General features: G+C 46.6%; 1 protein-coding gene across 2 annotated transcripts in view; it reads right to left on the bottom strand.

Moving 5' to 3' along the window:
- OGDH (oxoglutarate dehydrogenase) overlaps nt 1-21,155 on the bottom strand; it is an 89,918-nt gene that overhangs the window by 3,009 nt on the left and 65,754 nt on the right. For both annotated transcript variants that reach the window (XM_075558109.1, XM_075558107.1), the window contains exons 5-19: nt 20,701-20,816; nt 14,386-14,540; nt 13,759-13,905; nt 12,900-12,990; nt 12,261-12,440; nt 10,244-10,372; nt 5,313-5,492; nt 4,629-4,781; nt 3,849-3,951; nt 3,283-3,411; nt 2,728-2,878; nt 2,303-2,430; nt 2,006-2,184; nt 1,393-1,464; nt 633-761 (exon numbers count right to left, since the gene is read on the bottom strand). In XM_075558109.1, the coding sequence (XP_075414224.1) occupies nt 633-761; nt 1,393-1,464; nt 2,006-2,184; nt 2,303-2,430; nt 2,728-2,878; nt 3,283-3,411; nt 3,849-3,951; nt 4,629-4,781; nt 5,313-5,492; nt 10,244-10,372; nt 12,261-12,440; nt 12,900-12,990; nt 13,759-13,905; nt 14,386-14,540; nt 20,701-20,816 (2,042 nt within the window). The remainder of the gene's footprint in view (nt 1-632; nt 762-1,392; nt 1,465-2,005; nt 2,185-2,302; nt 2,431-2,727; nt 2,879-3,282; nt 3,412-3,848; nt 3,952-4,628; nt 4,782-5,312; nt 5,493-10,243; nt 10,373-12,260; nt 12,441-12,899; nt 12,991-13,758; nt 13,906-14,385; nt 14,541-20,700; nt 20,817-21,155) is intronic.

The raw sequence follows: 21,155 nt of genomic DNA, 5'->3' as shown, positions 1-21,155 counted from the left end.
ACGCACCTCCTCAGCGGCTCAGAGCAAAAGGCCATTACACCTGGGCCACCAAGCCGTGGGGGCTGCCGGCCCCTTGGCGACTCCTACTGGCCCTGGGGAGACTGGTGTTCCCCACCCAGCAATATCTTGGGGGCAACAGGGCCATGCTCCCTCCTCTTTAGGCCTGTGTGCACACTTCATTCTGGTTTGCCTGCCTCACTCACCCCTGACCAGCTGGCCAGGCTCAAGGAAGGAGAAGCCCTTCGTCCCACCTAGTGAGTGAGCACGAGTGGCCCTGCCTCCCTTCCTCTCCCTTGTTGCTGGCTCATCCCTTACAGAGCCTGACCCAGTGCCTCGGGACACTCCAAGGACTGAAATCGCCTGACCCTCTCTGTACAGCCAGCTTGGAGCCCTGTGCAGATGAGGGCCCAAATCATGCGTGGAGCAGAGGGCGAGGGTCGCTGGCTTGGGGAAGAGAAAGTGAAAGAGCAAGTCTTGAAGACTGTTCCAGAGGACTGGCTTTAGCGCAACGCAGTAGCAAAAGTAATGAGACCATAGACCAGAGCAAGAACGGCCCTGAGGAGCCCTTGCCTGCTTCCCTGGTCTGCAGTCAGACCTGAGGTCAAGCCCTTACTAAGAGACATCCAACTGACCGGCTTCCGGAAGGGCAAGAGGATCTGACGCCGCAGCACATGGAAGAAGTTGCCAGGGGAGGAGCAGTTGACAACGACCCAGTTGCAGTCATACAGTTGATTTATGTCGAAATTGGCCTCCTCCAGGTCCTGCGGCACCAAGAGAAGGGTCAGAGGCCATGCACATCCTCAACACATTGCTGGTGGAAGGCGCCTGAGACTGTAGGGCAGGGCACAGGGCCAACAGCAGGGGAAGCCCACAAACCCACCCCGTGGAGTGACACTTCCCCCAGAGCGAATTTGAGGGCATGAGCTTGTTACTCCTCACATGCTTTTGTATGAAGCTCTCTATCTTCTTATTTCTTGAAAACTATCTACCTGGGGTAAAACAAGCCCTACTACAAGACACACACATTTTACCTAAAACCAATCTGTGAGTGTCCCATGGAAATGTACTGACTTCCCAATGATTTTCCTTGAGCTCCAGCTTCACTGAAATTGCCCCAAATCAAAACAGTATTAATTCCCCCAAAGCTTCGTTAGGGCTGTCCCATTCGAGGCTCCCTGCAACAGCTGGAAGCTGTCCTGCACCTTCCTCTCTTCTGCGCCTTGCACTATAGTGTCCCCAGCAGGCACAGTGGCTGCTCCTATGCGCCCAGCCTGGTGAGCACCTGCCTGGCTGACTCCTGAATTCCTCAGCTACGAAACAGGGCGGCAGCGCATCGACTGCTTCAGCCCCCGGGCACCCAAGGGGGCAGTGGGCAGTGATGACGTCACTCACCGGCAGGACATCGGGGTCATCATTGCACATCTGCAGGAACCTCTCGGGTCTGGCTGAGGAATGTTCTGGGCCCTGGAACCAGAGTTTCAAAAACATCCGAGAGTTCCTCTCATGCAACAACTTGCTAATCTTGGTATGCCAATGCTAATTTCTCTTTCCTGAAGGTCTTTTCCCTCCTTCACAGACAGTGAGTACAGGGGCTTTTCTCCTTGTAGGACTGAACCCAGGACTTTGCTCCGTTTCTTACAGGTCCCAACTGGCATCTCGAGGCAGGGCAGTTTCACAGAATGAAAGCATCACACAGGGCGCCGTCTGCACCCGTGACAGCCCTGAATCCATGGGTAGGCGGGGAGGGGGGCAGAGCAGCTTTCCAAAGGGAGAAAGGCCGGCGGGTGTGCTGGCACTCTCTGCTTGTGATCGGGGCGGGATAGGGGACGAGGAGGAAGGAAACTTCAACTGCATCCAGAAGACTTTACTCTTGCCTTTTGAAATCCCTCCCCGATCTAAGTCCCAGGAACCGATGGATGAGCCGTGCCTGCGGGAGGTGGCTTGGAGCCTGTCTCCGATACAGGCCCCAGAGCAGGGTGTGGTGGCAAGGCAGGAAGGTACTCACCATGCCCTCCATGCCATGGGGCAGCAGCAGCACGATGCCATTCTGCCGCACCCACTTGGCTTGTCCTGGGCAGATGAACTGGTCGATGATGCACTGCGCTGTGTTGTGGAAGTCACCAAACTGGGCCTCCCAGAGCACCAGGGCATTAGGGCTGGCCATGGCAAAGCCCAGCTCGAAGCCTGCAAACAGCGAGAGAACAAAGTCCCGCCCGAGCATCAGACTGCGGGGATGGGGCTGGGGGGCCGGTGTTGGGAATTCTCCCCTCCATCGTCTGAACTGGGGGGTGCCGCTACTCACCCAGGACCCCGTACTCGGACAGGGAGCTGTTGCAGACAGTGTAAGGGGCTTGATTGGGCCACAGGTGGTTCATTGGGATGCAGGTCCTCTTGTCCACATTCTGGTCATGCAGCACGTGGTGTCGGTGGCTACAACGGAAGACCAGTGCTATTAGCCAGGAACCCACGCCTCCTCGGCTATATCACAGGTTTGTGTGCCCAGGACCCTGATGGGATGCGGCAGAGCACGCGGCACTTGAGTTGCCCACCACCAGACAGCTGCAGAAGCCCAAAGCAGCCGGGAAAATGGCCCCTTTAAGCCTTTAGGACAGATGGAAGCTAACAATTGTTTCTGGGAAATGATTTTTGTCGGGAAGGAAAGCCCCAGAGGCCCTCTCTTTCTACTTCTGGCCTCTGATGGTCAGACAAAAGCTGCCAGTGTCTTACCTGAAAGTGCCTCGCTCAACGTCTTGGCCACTCAGGCGGATGTGGATCCCGTCTTTCAGAAGGGAACCAAAGGCCATGTACTCGGCCAGGGCCCAGTCCACGGTCCTGTTCTTCACTAGTTCACCGCGGGTTTTCAGGATGCGGCTTAGACCTGCACAGACACTGCACTTACCGCTGGTTGGCGTCCCAGCAGCGGCACTCACTTTCTACGGGGCTACACGACAAGACCCGGGGCAGCTTTCACCATGTCTCAAGACCCTGATGGCGGGAAAGGTGTCCCAAAGGTGTACAGTTACAGATCGTGACCAAAGAGAACCGGCTGGGACAGCTCATCCTTTCCTTTAAGGCCAGCCAGAGTAGTGGGGGAGCATATAAGGGCTCCCTCATTCAGCTTGCCAACACTTTTGCATGAGGCAAGGGTTGGAGTCTGTGGGCCCACAGACCCCAAGATGAGACTGGGGTCCTGGGTGCTTAGTTCTGATACAATCCTGGACAGAAGCCTCCACACAACGTGCTCTCAGGAGTTCTACCGCCAATGGTCACAGGTGTTACTACCTCCATGAATGGTGAAGTTCTCCACAGGTACAGAGCTGGCCACACTCCCAATGTGCATCAGAATATCTTCTGATAAACCCGTGGAAGGGCAAGACATGCTCCGTGGCTGCCCGTCCAGGGTGAAGAAACCTGGAAGAGAAAAACGAAGTTGAGGGCGCTGACTAGACACTGCCTGGGGCAGTGCCGGAGGAAGCCTTCCCACAGGCCCGGGGAGTATTTCCCCCTGGCCTCGGGCAGTGGTTCTCAAGCCTCCTCATGCTGCCACCCTCCTGTTGTGGTGACCCCCCAACAATAAAATTCTTCTCATTGCTACATCATAACTGTCATTTTGCTACTGTTATGAGTTGGATGATCCCTGTGAAAGGGTCGTTAGACTCCCACAGGGGTCACCATCCACCGGCCCAGGGTCTGGACTTGACTGCACGGCATTGTGACAGGAGGAGAGCGAGCGTGGTCGCCATCCTCTGGGAGAGGGGCCGGGGGTACATCAGTTCCCAGAGGAGTCTGGGCCCCTCCACAAGCAGCAAGTTCTGGCAGGAACTTCCCCGTGTCCTCCTCTGACTCACCAGGCCAGGGCGAGTCCAGCCAGTGCTTGATGTGCAAGATCTTCTCGTCTTTGGACCTGGCAAAGGCCTCCTCACAAATCTTGTCATACTTGGAGATCTCTTCCTGGAAAGCCATGACAGAACACGGGCTCTCAAGACACTGCCGCCCACGCCTGCAGTCTCCTGGCAGCACCGCTGCAGCATGCCCAGACGAGCACCCCCTGCCATTGCTTTCACCTCCACGTCCACGTCCACTGGCTGAGACTCCTCCTCAAGGTTCAAAACTGTTCTCGTCACCCCGATCATCCGGGTCCAGTTCAAATTCCTAGCACAGCCCCCGAGGAAATGGCCTAGGCAGTGCTGCCTGCCAAGCCTCTGCGCTAACTTCTGCCACCTGATTCATACACTCTGGCATGGCTGCTTCATAAACAACGCAACCCACCCCTACAGCCCCCATAACCTGACAAAAGCACCGCCGCAGAAGTCCTTGTAATTCAACAGTTCAACTCCCCAAACCGTCAGGTTCATCACTCCCAGGAGCTTTACTAAGTGGGAGCTTTCATATGATTTGGAGCCACTGCCCCGCCGCATCTCCAACCCGACCAGACTGGCCCCACCTTCACAAGGCTGCTGTGACCTGTCTCTTGCCACACTTCCAAATGTGATCGATCATTGTTAACATTCCCATGTTTTCCCCGGGCGTCTAATAATTCTGCAAAGCCAGAATTACACTATAACCTCCCTATCCTACGCCCTTCCAACATGAACAGGTCTATGACGTCAAAGCTGGGGGGACTGCACCTCATACTCCGGTTGATTGACCACGCCCTGGGACACAAGCGCCTCGGCGTACTTCTGCAGGACGGGCTTCTGTTTGCGGATCTGCTTGTACATGAGTGGCTGTGTGAACATGGGCTCGTCCATCTCGTTGTGGCCATTGCGCCGGTAACAAACCTAGTCACGCGGGGGAAGCCAGGATTAGGGGAGCAGAGCCCCAGTTCCTCAGGAAGCAAAGCCATCAGGGAGAACAGCCTGCCAGGCTGGGGCCCAGGAACATGAGGGTCTATTTCATGCCTTCTCCTAATGCGGCAGTCAACACGTCTCTCGTGTGCTCTGCCTCTTTCCCCTTTACAAACTAGATTTGGTTTGACTATCAAGTGAGGTAAAATGAAATTCAGGAATATAATTCCATGTTCAATTGATGGGACTAACTAGCTCAGTAATCGCCTTCACCTGCACAGCTCGGTTGCCATGAAGCAAAACACGCCTCGTGTGTTTGCATACTCCCTGGAGTTACAGGGCACTCATGGCGTTAGGGTTTAAAGGCGAATCTGGATGAGACCCACTGCACTGCCATCGAGCTGAAGCTGACTCACAGCGACCCTGGGTATGAGACCTGGGACTGGAGAAACTGAGTTCCTGCATCACCTCTCCGGCGCTCAGGTTGGTGATGTCTGGTTCTGAAAGGGTTCCAGGGACACTCACCAAGTCAACGACCACATCCTTGTGGAAGGTGCTCCTCCACTCGGCTGCCACATTGCACACGTACATCACTGCTTCAGGGTCATCCGAGTTCACATGGAAAATGGGGGCATTCACGACACGGGCAACGTCTGTGGGATAGGGAGAGGACCGGGCCATCCGGGGGTCGGTGGTAAAGCCAATCTGCAAGAAGAATGAGAGTTCTCACCAAGCAGACGACTGCACCTGGCCACAGACGAGGTCAAGTGCCGGCACGGGTATGCTTGGTCGGAGCACTAGCGACAGGGAGGCATCCGACACTTATTCAACACATATGGAAATATTAGGGACCGAGAGTCTGGAGACAATGCTAAATAACTCTCAAATGGTTTTTCCGGTTTCTCTTTCTCATTTTTCATTTCTCCGATCCTCATAACTGAATTCATGTATGTTTAACCAAAGAATTCAGAAACACCACACGTAAAAATTCCTATTATCCTACAAATAACGTGTGGATCCTACCAAATACCATGTACATACTGTGAAAGCATGTGTCCGTGCCTGAGCGAGGACAAGGAAAGCACTGCTCTGGGGGCTCTGGACCCAGGCTCATTCCACACGGAGAGCTTAGACATGGCTGCAGAGGTGCCTTCAGTGATGTAACCTATACGCGTTCAAATGCTTAGAGAAAGGTCCAATCCAAGCACTATCTTTTGAGAAGATCTGCTGGGCCAATGAAATTCAAGGCAGAGGTCAGCTCAGAGATTATGGTGGTTGGTTTTCGTGAGGTATACTAAAGGGGCAGTCTGAATAAGAATTTCTCAAAGAACACATGACAAGCACAGGGGCTTACTATGAAAAAGTTTTATAAAAATTGAAAATTGCACTGGGAATAAAATGGCCAGAAAAACTGCACCATGAAATTTCAATTCAAACCTCAAAATGCAGTATTAAAGGACTCCATAGGCATCAAAAGAAGTAAATGTCCATTAATTAATGGAAAAATGAAATATTGTATATGCACATTATAGAGAAATAAAAAGGAAAGGAGTCCTACTACGTGCAACAACACAGATGAAACTAGAAAACAATATGCTAAGTGAAAGAAGCCACTATAAAGTACATATATTACAGCAATCCATTAACATGCCATGTCTAGAATAGGCGAATCCATAGAGACAGCACGTAGATTGATGAGTGTTTAGAACTAGGGGAGTGGGGGAGGTAGGAGACATGAGTTAAATTTTTGGTAAGACAACACAACTTCAGAAAACTAAAGACAGTGAACAACAAAAAACCCTCCTACAGTGAAATTTACTAAATATTTACAGAGGAAATATTAAATTGATACACGTCCCCTGGGAAAAAGAAAAGGACACGATTAATAAAATTGGTGTCACAAAGCCATCTACTGAGAAAGGCTGACTTAGCAAACACTGTGGGCAGACAGATGTAAGGCACCCAGATAGTGTGTTGGGTAAACATGGGGCTGCTAACTGCAAGGTCAACAGTTTGAAACCACCAGCAGCTCCATCGGTGAAGGATGGGGCTTTCTGAGCCCGTAAAGACTCCGTCTCGGAAACCCATAGGGCAGTTCTTCTCTGTCCTGCAGGTTCACCATGAGCCGACATCAACTTGATGGCAGCAAGTTAGTTTTTTTTTGAGTCTGTTCTCATGAATATTTCATCTCAAGAACCCTATGGACAATACTACTCTGTCCTGTCCTATGTGGTCGCTATGAGTTGGAACTGACTCAGCAGCAGGGGCTTTGGTCGGGGACACACACACACGGAAACATGTGTTTCTAAAGGAGCTCTGATGGTGAAGTGGTTATGCACTGGGCTAACTACAAGGTCAGCAGTTTGAAACCACTCTACTCCTGTAAAGAGTTAGAGAAACCCACTGGGGCAGTTCTACTGTCCTATCGGGTCACTCTGAGTGGGCATCAACTGGAGGGCAGTGTGTCTGGTTTTGGTTTTATTATGTTTACAACAATGCTGGTGCTGTTTATGTACGACAAAATACCACATGGGATTGGTTGTGTGTGTATTAGTTACATTTTTTGGGACAATCTAATCAATTGGGCTAATATTGTTCCTAGGGTTTCTGTTTTACCTCCTAGCCTGTGACATAGTGCCTGGAGCCATAAAGGCTCGGGAATGGCCACCCAAGGTATAACCACGCCACAAAAAAAAACCCACTGCCACAAAGCGAATTCACAGCGACCCTATAAAGACAGCGGCTCCCTAATGGTTTCCAAAACGGTACATCTTGTTAGGAGCACACAGCCCATCTTCCTTCTAACATACAATTGGTTTCATTCACCTGGACCAGTGACGCAAGGGGGTCGAGATCGGGGAGGAACCTGTCAGGGAATCTAGACTTTCCGGCCGGCCTTCTCAAACTACTGCCCTGAGATAATCCTTAACCCTGAAGCTGAAACGATCCCCCCGTGGTCATCTTGAGGTCCATTGAACAGTTTAGCTTTAATTAGTACAGAATGTTTTCCTTGAGCAACTCTTAAGGAATTAACTATAGTTCTCAAATCGATAGCAACTTGAAAGGCGAGGTGAGCAGCTTAAGGGGCAATGAGATGATGGTCTCAGTGGTGAAGTAATCTGGGAAAGGATCGCCGGGGTGGTCGCACAACTCGAGGAACGGAAGTCGGTGCCACTGAACTGTACATACCGTGGATACTCGTGTATAAGCCGAGTTTCCCAGCACATTTTAATGCAGTTTTGTGGTAAAATTGGGTGCCTCGGCTGATATTCGGGTCAGCTTATTTATGCTCGAGTATATATGGTATCTAAAATGTTGACCTTGTACACGTTTTCACCAAGAATTACAATGAAAAGAGGGAAAGGAGGAGAACAGGAAACATTTTATAACCAATTTAACATTGCCCTGGTATCATAATCTGACAGAGATGACAAGAACTACACACCAGTACCCTTCCTGAACATACACCAGAATCCTCGCCAAAATTATGAGTAACTTGAACCTGTCCAACATGTTAAAGGCAATGTATTAAAGGTAATCCAATACAACTATGTATGGTGGCAGCAGGATGTCAGCTGGGATCTTCACTGAAAGTAGAGAATAACAGAAAGACGTTTCCTTGAGTTGTATGACTGTGCAAAGGTGTTCAGCTGTGTGGATCATAACCAACTGGGAGTACAATGAAGAGAATGGCAATCCCAACACTTCACTGTGCATCAGGTTGTATCCTTTCACCATGCTTATTGTTCAGATTTAACATGACTTCAGGGGATTTTGTTGTTGTTTAAAGATTATCCCAGGGCAGCTCTTCTCAGGGGTCATCCAGGCTACATGGTGTCTGAAAGTTCAGAGTTTGTGAGGACTTGAAATTCGGATCTGCATGTATCTTTTGGTCGGCATTTTCTATAGACCCTCATGCACGGGTCCTTTAGTGGTAGCCATGTGCCATCCAGTTGTGGCAGGAGCAAAGGAGGTGCTGATGACAGCGGTTAGCCACGTATTCCATCAGACTCTCCTCCCATTCCTGACTCAACTTCGTCTTGAACTGAGACTAATTATTCTTAGGACGGCAGCTTGTGAGCGTTTTCAGACCCTAGATGCTACACAGTAAACTTGGAGGTGGAACAGAGGTCCGCAACGTGCTATTACCCAGCCCCTGCTGAGTCTCTTCCAACTCACAGCCACACTGTAAGGACAGGGCAGAACTGCCCCATGGGATTTCCAGGGCTGCACAGCAGACTGCCTCTTCTTCCTCTTGGGGAGTTGGTGAGCAGCCCAATGCAAAACCCACCGCACCACCAGGGCTCCGTAAACATGTTACCAAGTGAACGGGAGTTTCATGGAACCATGACTGCAAGCCAAGGAGTCAAACTGCATGAGGTGTCTGGTTATGCATAAGCAAGCACTCTTTTTTTGGCTGTGGCAATCTATCACACATTTTCCAAATGTACAACTTATTGACAGTAATTGGCTGTATAATGTTACCCTGAATCAACGTGACTTCCTATCACTACTATCTTCCTCCCTGCTGTCCCTTGGTAACTACTAAACATTTTTTTCTGTATACATTTGGCTTCACTTATTTATCTTTTTTTCAAAGTGAGGTCATATAGTGTGTCCTGTTATGATCGACTTACTTCAAGCAGCATTGTCTGATAGCTCCACCCACACTGTCACATGTACTACAACTCATATCCAACTGACTAATGTTCCATTGTACCCTTTGTATATCCATTCATTTGTGGATGGGCATTTATGTTGTTTCTACCTTTTGGTTATTGTGAATAGTGCTACAATGAACATATAAAGAGTTCTTTGAACGAAGTTCGACCCCCTCACCTTCCTTCCCTCCAACATTGTTTTAGCTGTTTGAGGTTTTTCGCTATTCCATATAAAGTTAAGGATTGGCTTTTCTATTTCTGTGAAGAGACTGTTGGGATTCTACCAGGACTGTATTGAATATCCAAATCGCTTTCAGTAATGACATCTCACAATGAAAGTTATCCAAATCCATACACATGGAAAATCTTCCATTTATTTAAATGTTCTTTAATCTCTTTTGAGCAGTGTTTCATACTTTACCTGGTTAGATTTATTCCTCAATTTTTTTTTTGCTTAGATGCTATTACATCCCTAACTTTCATTTCAGATTTCTCACTGCTGTTATATAGAAACCCAACTGATTTTTGTTTATCTTGTACTTTGCAATTTTGCTACATTCCTTATTAGCTTTGGAAATTTCTTCATTAATTTTTATAATACATTTTTTAATTTGAAAGGAATAATTCTACATAATGAAGAGATACCAATGGTAAGTAACAGTGATGTGATTACAGAATCATCAAGAGAACATATAAGATATTCAAACGCAATGGGAAACGCGAAGAACATTTCCCGTGCCCTCCCCACTGCAAAGACGGCCCCAGGAGGGCTGTCCACGTGAGCCTTGAAGTTACCTGGTTGTTGACAACCACGTGCACAGTGCCATGTGTGGTATAGGATGGCAGGTCACTCAGGTGGAAAGTCTCATACACAATGCCCTGGCCAGCAAATGCAGCATCTCCATGCAGAAGAATGGACATGACCTGAAGACACACAGAGAGACGTCCTCACTGTCAAAGCCCACAAGACAAAGAGTGAAATTAAATTCATGTGCTTTCGAAAGCAATTGCTTGAAGCAGTTTCATATATAGAAGATAGTTGCAGAAGAGCAAAAGAACTCTAGTATCCCCTTCCCCAGCCTCTCCTAACCATCTCCCTTTGCTCCCTGTCTGCCTATCTCCGCCTTTAACCTGACGGGCCATGAGCTTCCATGGGAAGGTCTGAGTGCACACAGCTGTGTGAGGCTGCATCCTTTGTCAGAGCCACTTTCTTTGCAGCGCACACCCTTCAGATGCTTATTTTCCTTGCATTCTTAAGTCCATCTCCCGAGTGCACACTCCCTTTAGCCTCTGACATTATCTCCATTCTCTAATAACACTAGAAGAGCTATTTTTAATTAAAGAACGAAGTATATTAACACTTGACTTCACTTCTAAACTAAACCTGACTTTCTCCTCCAAAAAACCAAGCTCACTGCCCTCATGTCAATGCCCACTCCTGGTGACCCTCAAGGGAGGGGTAGAACCGCCCCTGTGAGTTTCTAAGGCTGTCACTCTTTTTTAGTCTATGAGCTGCCACAGCGAGCACGAGATGTACTCCTTATGGGAGTAGAAAGCCCAGTCTTTCTCCCGAGGGGCGGCTGCTGGTTTTGAGCTGTGGGCATTTCGGATCACAGCCCAACTTGCAATCACTACGCCACCAAAGATCCTTGACTTTTCCTCCTGAGCCGGCCTTACTCTCCTTTTGGGGGAAGCTGATCTCTGCCTGCTCTGCCCAACTCGCCCTTCTTTACCTTTGCTCCTGTCTTTCATCTTCACAGAGTATTCTTCCCATCTGACTCACCTATGTCTTACCATGTCTCTCTCTTCTCAAGAAATGAGAGCGTTCTTCTCCTTTGGAAAGAGGTTCAGAGTCCATGTATTCCTCCCCTTTCCAAACCCACACCTATACATCCCTATGCTGAAGTTCTTTACTGGCTAACTGAGAGGTTTTTATATTACGTTGTGTATGTTCTATTAGCTTCTTCACATATGAACCTGACTTGAGCCTTCTTGAGGGGCAAGATCATGCTACTTACTCCTCGGGTGCACATGGTAGACCCTTAGCAAATGTATCATTTTCAATCGCTTGGTTTTAGGTCTTAACTAATAAGAATAATCAATTGGGACAGTGGTCATCTTGAGGTTAAGTACGTGGTAATGGTTACAATAAATTGAGGATAACTGCCACCAACTGGCTGGCCAACCAATATTTATTTAAAAAATAAATCCTGAAAAGGATTTTGAAAGAGTTTGAAAGAGCCAGTCTCATCCTGCCAGGAGAGACAGAGCAGCCTGGCCACCGTCATACACAGTTAATGTCAGAATGAGGCACAGCCACAGCTTTGGGTCTGTTTCCTACATTTATAAGTAGTACCCTGAACTTATTTCCCTGATAACAATGAGAATTTCTCACGGATTTGTCACCTTGGCATGTCTATTTCCAAGTTTATCGAAAGTTCTCTTACTAAAATTGTTGCCTCTTTTGCATAAACAATGCTTCTTTATTCATTAGTAATATCTGTGTAAGACAGTTAACTACCTATTTTTGGTGGTTACAACTTAATAAAAATAACAGCAAAAGGAACCCTAACCCTAAACCCTAACCCTTACACTAACCCGAACCCTAACCCCTAAAAAAAAAAAAACAGCAAAAGAATCCTACTTATAAATACTTTCTACCAAAGTTGATCCGAGACATGCCAACAGTCTTCACACCATCGCCAATGAGTGCGGATGCCATCGTTGGCTTGCAAGGACTTACTTGGGGTTCCACTCGGTCTAACAAGCTCTCTGGAGGCTGTTTTCACATGCTTTCTCCAGTAGCTCTTACCTTCTTCCCTTCAGTGTCCCCACAGTAAAACTGCTCAGCTTTGGTTTTGCCCATCACCACCGGGTCGGCAGCCTCGAGGTGGGAAGGGTTGGCCACCAAGGACAGAGTGATGTTTCTGTCTGTCACACGATTAATCCTCCGATGATACATGCCCAGATGATACTTCACGTCTCCCGAGCCCTGAAAGCATAAACGACGCCTTTCTATAGTGGGCAAGCGAAATGCAAATAATTTCTACAGGGATGCTGTAGGTCTTCCCACAGACTCTTTATATTTTTTACTCTCGGAACAGTGTCCCTTCCCTGCAAGATCAGCAAAGTCTTCTGTCCAGGACAGCCTGGCCCCGGGTAAAGAGACGTTTTTAAGCCAGACACGGAGTTACTTGCCTCTTGGCAAGGTCTTACAGTACCTGTCCCCTTCCCCCACCGCGACAGTCTCAAGTGGTCTTCCCTGGCCACTGGCTTTGTTTCCCAGGCTCCAGCCCTCCTAAGTCTTTTCTCCAGAAACGGACGGAGCTACGGAGGTCTGGTGCAGGCATGGATGTTCATGCACTCAGTCCAATCAAACTGCGGCAGGCACGGAAACAGGGACCCGAGTTGAAGTCTGCGGGGAGCTCCCTCCAAGCCACAGGTGACTCACCTCATCAGCTGCCTCCAACTTGGAATCAAACTGACAGAAGATCTGCTCCAGCTCCTTCCTGATGACGTTTGCGAGCACATTCAGCCGTCCTCTGTGGCACAGAGGGTGGGTGAGTCCCTGCAGGGCACTCTCGGGGGCTGGCCCCAGGGAGCCCCCACCCCAACCCAGTGTTCTACAGTCAGCCACCACCCTTCCTCCTATTGCTCCCCTTGCCCGCTGTGCATGGCACCACTTCAGTGTGCAACACAAGGTGACCTGAGTACCGGGCTGCTAAGACACTGGGCCCCTGGTCCTGGGTACCTGGGCTGCTACAGGCTACAGAAGGGCAGGGCAGAGGGACCTGGCCTCCCGTGCACGGATCCCCTGACTTCTGAGGTCATATAAAGGAGAGTGGCATTCCTCCTAGACAAGCACGCTCCCCTCTACTGTAGTCCCTGACAAAAGTGGTTTTGTTTACGTAACAATATAATCCCGGGCTACAACGACTGTCGAAAACAGGTGGCTTGGAGTATGATGACTCTCAAACTGAGAAAAAGCAACTTGCAGCTGGAATCCTGGCTATGCTAACACAAGGATGATGCCAGAACCCCTGGACAATCAGACAATCCTCACGCCCCAGAATGGGAGTCCTCCTTCAATCAGACAGGCTGGCATTTAAAATGGAAGGGCTATTGGCTCAGCTACTCCCCATGACCCAGTGACTTAAATGCATGAAAGGCTACACAGGGTTAAGGCAGGAAAGACAACAGGTTTTCCTCCATCACAGCAATGGTGAGAGAAAGAGGCAGGCAGTTCTTACCCAGTTGGTAAGGACCAGGCAAAAGGGCGCTGGCTGCTGCAGAGCCCCCGGGAGAGTTACCTGTGCGGCATCCCCATGATGACGTAGTCAACGCCGTTCTCACTCGACTTGTCAATGATGGTCTTGAGGGCAGGGATCAAGACCTCACAGCCTTCCAAACCAAAGCGCTTCTCAGAGGACCACTTCCGCTGAAGGAACTCCTCAAACCTGGAAGGAGAGCCCACGACATCTTGAAGAAAGCATTAAAAGGGACCAAAACAATAAAAAACCAGTTCAGTTGCTACTGAGTCCATTCTGACTCATGGTGGCCCCAGGTATGTCAGTGAACCTGCACCCCAGGCAGGCGGTTCGCAGGGGCTCCCATCTAAGGAGGAGATCCTCGTGACTCTCCTGAGACACCGCCAGGGGGACTGGAAGCAAGCACGTTTCTGTTAGCATATGAGCCAGTTCGCACCTCGCAGGGATCCTACGCGACAGCAGTTAGGTATGAAAGGGCTTTACTTAATAGCTGCATGCCACCTCCAAAGCCCGCTGTCCAAAGAGGGGAGGATATAAGGCCACATCACAGGACAATAGGCCGTGCTGCAAGGATGAAGGGTTTGCACTTCCAGGACCACTTTTTCCCCTGGGAAGGTTGCGATTTGGGAGTTAAGGTCAGCTGGACAGCCTCCAAGAGACCAGAGGTACCTGGTGGACCGCACAAGCCTGGCCAGCAGGGTTCGTTTCTCCTCATTTGTGAACTGCATGATTCCAGGAGTCTCGAATTTCTGCCGGATCCACTGGCACTGCTCCAGGTCATTGATAAACATAAACTCCACTCCAATATGCTGACAATAGGCCATCTATTTCACAAAGAGAAGTGAAGAGGCTCCTTAGTCAGATTTGGTTTGAACACAAATAAAGCAGAACAGTCATCCACCTAGAAAGCAGGAGAGGCACAATTAAATGGCTTTCTTTTAAAAGACACCCAGACACAGGTGGCGCCTAAAGGAGAAAACTGGTGCCAGCAATAGGCACCTTCTCGTCAGGGACCTAGCTGCACAGAATCAGGCGAAGAGGCAAAGAATAAGGAACGCTGGGCCTCCCTCAGTGTCCAAGCCAAAGAATAACTTCCGCTTTGGGCAGACCACCAGCTCTGGGATCTCGACAATTCCTCAAGAAAGGCAAGCTTTCCCCGGCGCGTGAGACATTTCATCAATTGGAATTCCATCCATTCTTGGAGGCTGTTTGTAGCTGATGCTCTCAGTGCAGAGAATGAGATTAGTACACTGACTCTGAATAACTTGCACCTTCTTTTGGGGCTTCCTGCATCATTCATTCAATATCTTGTCCTTGGAATCTTCCAGTAACACAACTGAAGGCGTGATTTTTCCCCCTTCATTTCAAGAATATGCTGAGTAAGTTCCCCCTTTTTTTGCTTTCTAGATCTAGGTCTTGGCACATTTTAGCATAATAGTTTAACTTTTGTCTTCTCCAGCTGCCCTTCAAAATTTTTTGTTCAGTTCTTTGGCCTCAGACCAAGAGGGAACTTTGTGGGAGCCCGATGCTGACTAAGCTGCAAAAGACATAATATGATCTACAATGGACACACAGTGAGGTCAATAAAGGTCTTAAGACTACTCAAGGAGCTTCGGGCTGGTAGCCAAGCATGGGAGAGGCAGTGCACCACGCTTTGAGGATGAAAGCTGCAGCCTCACTGTGTGACCTCTTCCCGATCTCCCCCGACGGGCTTCTTCATATGCATACTTTTAGGTTACAGTCACTCAAGAAAATATGGTACACTGTCTATGGGTCATTTCAGAAAATTATTAGTCCCAAACCATTTTTCCTTAGCTTTCTTCTTTTCTAACAGTGGTAAACCCTGGTGGCATAGTGGTTCCACGTTGGGCTGCTAACTTCAGCAGTTCAAAAGCACGAGTCACTGTGAGAGGGAAGGAAGGAGTTTAATGCTACTGTTGTAAAGATGTAACAGTCTCAGAAATTCAGTGTTAGTTCTACCCTGTCCCATAAGGGTTTTTTTAAATGTTAAAAAAATTGTGTGTGTGTGTGTGTTCATGCATTGTGGCTTTTATGAGATTGCCTAACTTTGCTGAGCATGTCAAATTTTCCCATGTCAGGAGGTATTTGCATTTCATCATTCCTTTTCCGAGATGCATGCAGTATTGCATCGCAGGTATCTACCAGAGTTGTCCGTTTCTACAGACAGGACTCTGGACTGTTTCCATCATTCTATCATTGTACACAGTGCTATGATAAATAGTGAGTGCATACGTCTATTTGTATTTTGTTCTTTATCTCTTTGGGGCATATGCCAAGCAGAAATCACAGGGTGTAACTGCATTTAAAAAGGTAATACGGTTTTCCATAGTGGCTGTACAATTCTGTAATCTCATCAGCTGGGTATAAGTGTTCTTATCTTTCCACACCCTCCCCTCCCAATATTTGTTATTATTTTTAAATTTTGCTATCAGGGTCAGTTAGTGTGATACTCATCATTAATTTGTATTTCTTTGATAACTAATGAACTTGAGCATTTCTTCATGATTGCTGGGTACCAGGATGTCATCTTTAGCCAATTATTTATTCACGTCCTCTGATCATTGTATTTTTATTATTCAGGTGCTTAAGGATTCTATAGATTTTCAAGATTAGCCCTTTATCCACTACAGTAAAAAAAAAATCTGTCCCACAATCTGTGGGTTCTCTTTGGATCAAATCTTTTGATATGCACAAATGTCTTACTTTTTCCTTAAAGGTCCTACTCCTCTCGTCTTGTGTAGTGTGGGTGTTTATATTGGTAGTGTATTTACGCCTTTAGTTTGTCCCTATTTTTTTCATTGATAGTTCTTATGATTTTAGGGTTTATATTTTGGTGTTTAATCCAGCTCGAGTTTCCTTTTGTACATGGTGAGTGGAATGGGTCCTGTTTCATTCTTTTGCAGGTGTAGAGCCAATATTCCCAGCCCCATTCGTTGAAAACACTATGCCATCCTCCTCATTTAATGAGAGTTCTGTAGGTGGTTGGTTATTTCTGGGTTCTCTGTTCTAATCCATCGGTTTACAAAACAAGTACCAACACCAAGCAGTTTTATTACTGTGGTTGTATAATAGGTTTTAAAATTAGGGAGTGAGAGGCCTCTAATTTTGCCTCTCTTACTAGTTTTTATTTATCTTGGGTTTCTTTCCATATGCAGTTGCTGAATAATTTTTCCATTAGTTTGAAGAATTGTGTTGGGATTTGGATTAGAATTGTTTGAAATTTATAGAGTGTTTTTAGTTAATGTTGACATGTTCATTATATTAAGTCTTCCTGTCTAAGATCATGGGACATTCTTCCACTTATGTTAAAGGTCTCTTCAGGCTTTTTATAGGCTCATAGAAGTATTTTTTAGTTTTCATTGTATACTTCTATTTTTATTTTGGTTAGGCATATTCCTAAGTATTTTATCTTTTGAGTGGTTATTATAATTGGTATAGTTTTCTTAATCTCCTTTTCGGTATCCTCTTCCTTAATATATATAAAAATCCTACTGAGTTTTGTAAGTTAAACTTACAGCCTTTTATGTTGCCAAATTTTCATATTTGCCCACTATGAGACATGACGCCCCTCACTGACCCATACCCCTACAGAGCACAATACTGGAGACACAGTGTGGGAACTGTGCCTGATCTGATCCCGCCACACTGAGGCACAACACTAAGGGGGTGCAACAGAAGAGCAAGGGAATGGAGGAGCGAGGTCCCTAGGGAATGTGAAGGGGGACTTTGGGGCCAGGGCGTGGTGCCCCAACAGACTGGACTGGAAAACACTCCTAAAGGCCAACAAACAGTCCTTGAACTAACTACAAGCTTTTCTTTCTTGTTGTGTTTTGCTTTGTTTTTTGTCATTGGTTGTTGTTGTTTTGTTGTATATTGTTGCTTGGTTTTGCTGTCTTGTTTTTGTGCATGTTATTATCTCCGCAGGTCTGTCTAAATAAGATAGACTGAATGAACAATCTGGAGGAGAAAACAACGGGAACGACAGTTCGGGGGGACATGGGAGAAGGGGGGTGGGGGTAAAGGAAGTGGTGTTAACAAACCCAGGGACAAGGGAACAACAAGCGATCCAAATAGGTTGGGAGGAGGATGTGGTAGGCTTGGTAGGAATAGGGCATGATCAAGGGTAATGTAACCAAGAGGAATTGCTGAAACCCAGGTGGGGACTGAGCATGATAGTGGGACAGGAAGAAAGTCAAAGGAAATAGAGGAAAGAGCTAGGAGGCAAAGGGCATTTATAAAGGTCTAGATAAAGGCATGTATATATGCAAATATATTTACATTGGATGATGGGGAAATAGATCTATGTGCATATATTTATAGGTTTAGTATTAAGGAAGCAGAAAGACATTGGGCTTCCACACAAGTACTCCCTCAATGCAAGAATACTTTCTTCTATTAAATTGGCATTCTATGATGCTCACTTTCCCAACACAACTGCTGAAGACAAAGCAGGTGAATAAGTAAATGTGCTGAAGAAAGCTGACGGTGCCCGGCTATCAAAAGATGTAGTGTCTGGGGTCTTAAAGGTAAACAAGCAGCCAACTAGCTCAGAAGCAACAAAGCCCACATGAAAGAAGTACACCAGCCTGTGTGATTACGAGGTGCAGAAGGGATCAGTTATCAGGCATCAAAGAACAAAAAATTCCTATCATTGTGTGCGCACTTCCATGATAAGATCGCTGAAGACAAATGAGTGCATAAGCAAATGTGGTGAAGAAAGGTGATGGTGCCCAGCTATCAAAAGATCTAGCATCTGGGGTCTTAAAGGCCTGAAGGTAGGGGGCCATCTAACTCAGAAGCAACAAATTCTTCATGGAAGAAGCACACCAGCCTGTGCGATCACGAGGTGTCAAAGGGACCAGGCATCATCAGAATAAAAAATCTTATAGTGAATGAGGGGGGAGTGCGGAGTGGAGACCCAAAGCCCATTTGTAGGCCGCTGAACATCCCTTACAGAAGCGTCTTGGGGAGGAGACGAGCCAGTCAGGGTGCAATGTATCAACGATGAAAAATACAGCTTTCCTCTAGTTCCTAAATGCTTCCTTCCTACCCTCCACCCCCCCACTATCATGATCCCAATTCTACCTTGCAAGTCTGGTTAGACCAGAGGATGTACACTGGTACAGATAGGAACTGGAAACACAGGGAATCCAGGGCAAATGATCCCTTCAAGACCAGTGGTGAGAGTGGCGATACTGGGAGCGTAGAGGAGGGTGGGTTGGAAAGGGGGAACAGATTTCAAGGATCTACATGTGACCTCCTCCCTGGGGGATGGACAACAGAGAAGTGGGTAAAGGGGGACGACGGACAGGGCAAGATATGACAAAATTTATAAATTATCAAGGGTTCAAGAGGAAGCGGAGAGGAGGGGGGAAAAATGAGGATCTGATGCCAGGGGCTTAAGTGGCCAGCAAATGTTTTGATAATGATGAGGGCAATGAATGTACAAATGTGCTTGACACAATGGATGGATGTATGGATTGTGATAAGAGTTGAATGAGCCCCTAATAAAATGATTTAATAAAAATAGCTGGATAACAGGGAAAAAACTAATAAAGGAAGACTTCCTCCTTCTAAAAAAACCAAAAACAAACGAATTTTTCTACTTGTTCCAGCAATTTAAAATTGAGTCTTTTGGGTTTTCTATATATTTACATGATCATACTTCCTGAAAATAGAGCTTTGCTTTTTCTTTGTCAACTTGGCTGTCTTTGATTTCTCTTTTTTGTCTAATAGTTCCGGGTAAGATTTCCAGCACGCTATTAAATAAGATAGTAGAATGATTTCAGTTTCTCTCTGTTGGTTTTGCAATATATGGCCTTTATTATGCCGAGGAACCACTCTTCTATTTCTATATTATTGTTTTTGTGAAGAAAAAATTTGAGTTTCATTGACTGTCTTTTCTATATAAACTAATATAATCACATGATATTCTTTCATTTATATGCTAGGTCACACTTAGGTTTTCTAATAGTGAACAACTGTTGCAATATCAAGTTGAAATCCCACTTGAAAATGGTGTTTTGGTTTTTTAACAGTTTAATTATATTACCCAAAATTGTGTTGAAAATTTTAACTCCTACAGTCATAAGGTGGTGTAGTGGTTATGTACTTTTTAATATTCTCTCTGATTTAGTTCTACTATATTGCCTAGGCCGTAGCAGTTTGGAAAGAAAACCAGTGATTCTTTTGTTAACTTTTCTTGTGTAGATGAAAAAAGTGGATGTACAGAAAAGGTAAGTAATTTGTCCAAGGTAAGTAAGAGCTTGAACTCAGACAGCCTATTTCTAGAGTCAACATTCCTTTCCAATATACCATCGTGTCTTCTGCCTGCTGATGTTAACAAAGGCTACAAAGTAAAAGAAAAATAGACAAAGTAGGAGGACAAGTAAAGTGGAGGAGGAGAGAGAAAATGAGAGAGCAGACAGACTAATAGTCTGGAGAAACAGTATATGCCTGGAGCAAAGTATCCTTAGCTCAAGTAATATTCTTCTTTAAGGAATATTACTCTTCAAGAAATCACACAACTGAGTCCCGTTGGAGTAGTAATTACGAGTTGGGTTATTAACCAAAAGGTCCATTCAAAACCACTAGGTGCTCTGCTGCTCCTTGGGAATAGAGTCAAGGCTTTCTAGTCCTATGCAAAGTCCACAGCCTGAAAAACCCTCGAGGGGAGTTCCACGCTACCTACAGGTCGTTACGAGGCAGAATCTACTCGATGGCAGTAAGTTTGGTTTTGGAGGGGGGGGGGGGGCATCTGAAAACAAGTCCTCCTCCCCCTTCCTTTCTCTGGCTGATTAGAAACATGGGCTTCTATCTGTAGCCTACAAATTAGGGGGGAAAGCCCCTTTTCCTTTAAGATTTCAAAAAATATAAAAGTAATTACTCTTGGTATAATATTGCTAACACAAGTCCTTGGGAAGTATATTTCATTTTGAGAGGCTGTGAAATGTATTTTCTTACCTCCAGCCGGCGAATGATTTCCCGAAGTGGCAGAGCAGATTCATTTCCCCCAATGAAGGTTGTGGTGGGCAAGTGGAAGACTTTGTCAAGGTCAGATTCATGTAGTCCATAAAACCCTGCAGGATTATTATAGGTGGGACAAGCCGGATGAGATAGGTCTTTGTAAAACATAGGTCAGTCATATAACAACCTACATTCTATGGAAAACAGAAGGAACTTCCTGGAGGAAGAATTGGAGGAAAAAGTCACATCAAAACATAACCGATGTATATGAAAATACACATACATACATTTTACAGCACCATTTTACAACCAGAAAGACAAAGTTCAGAAATAATGAAAGCTGAGAGAATGTCTTGGTGTCACAGGTAAACCAGAATACAATTCAAATTATGTAAGCAAATGCACAAATTAGTCATAATTTAGAAACATTTATTTCAAGGTATCAAAGACTC

This window comes from Tenrec ecaudatus, chromosome 9, assembly GCF_050624435.1.
Source record: "Tenrec ecaudatus isolate mTenEca1 chromosome 9, mTenEca1.hap1, whole genome shotgun sequence".
Classification (NCBI taxonomy): domain Eukaryota; kingdom Metazoa; phylum Chordata; class Mammalia; order Afrosoricida; family Tenrecidae; genus Tenrec; species Tenrec ecaudatus.
Note: the sequence above shows the minus strand (reverse complement) of the source record. Positions and strands in the feature narration are given on the sequence as shown.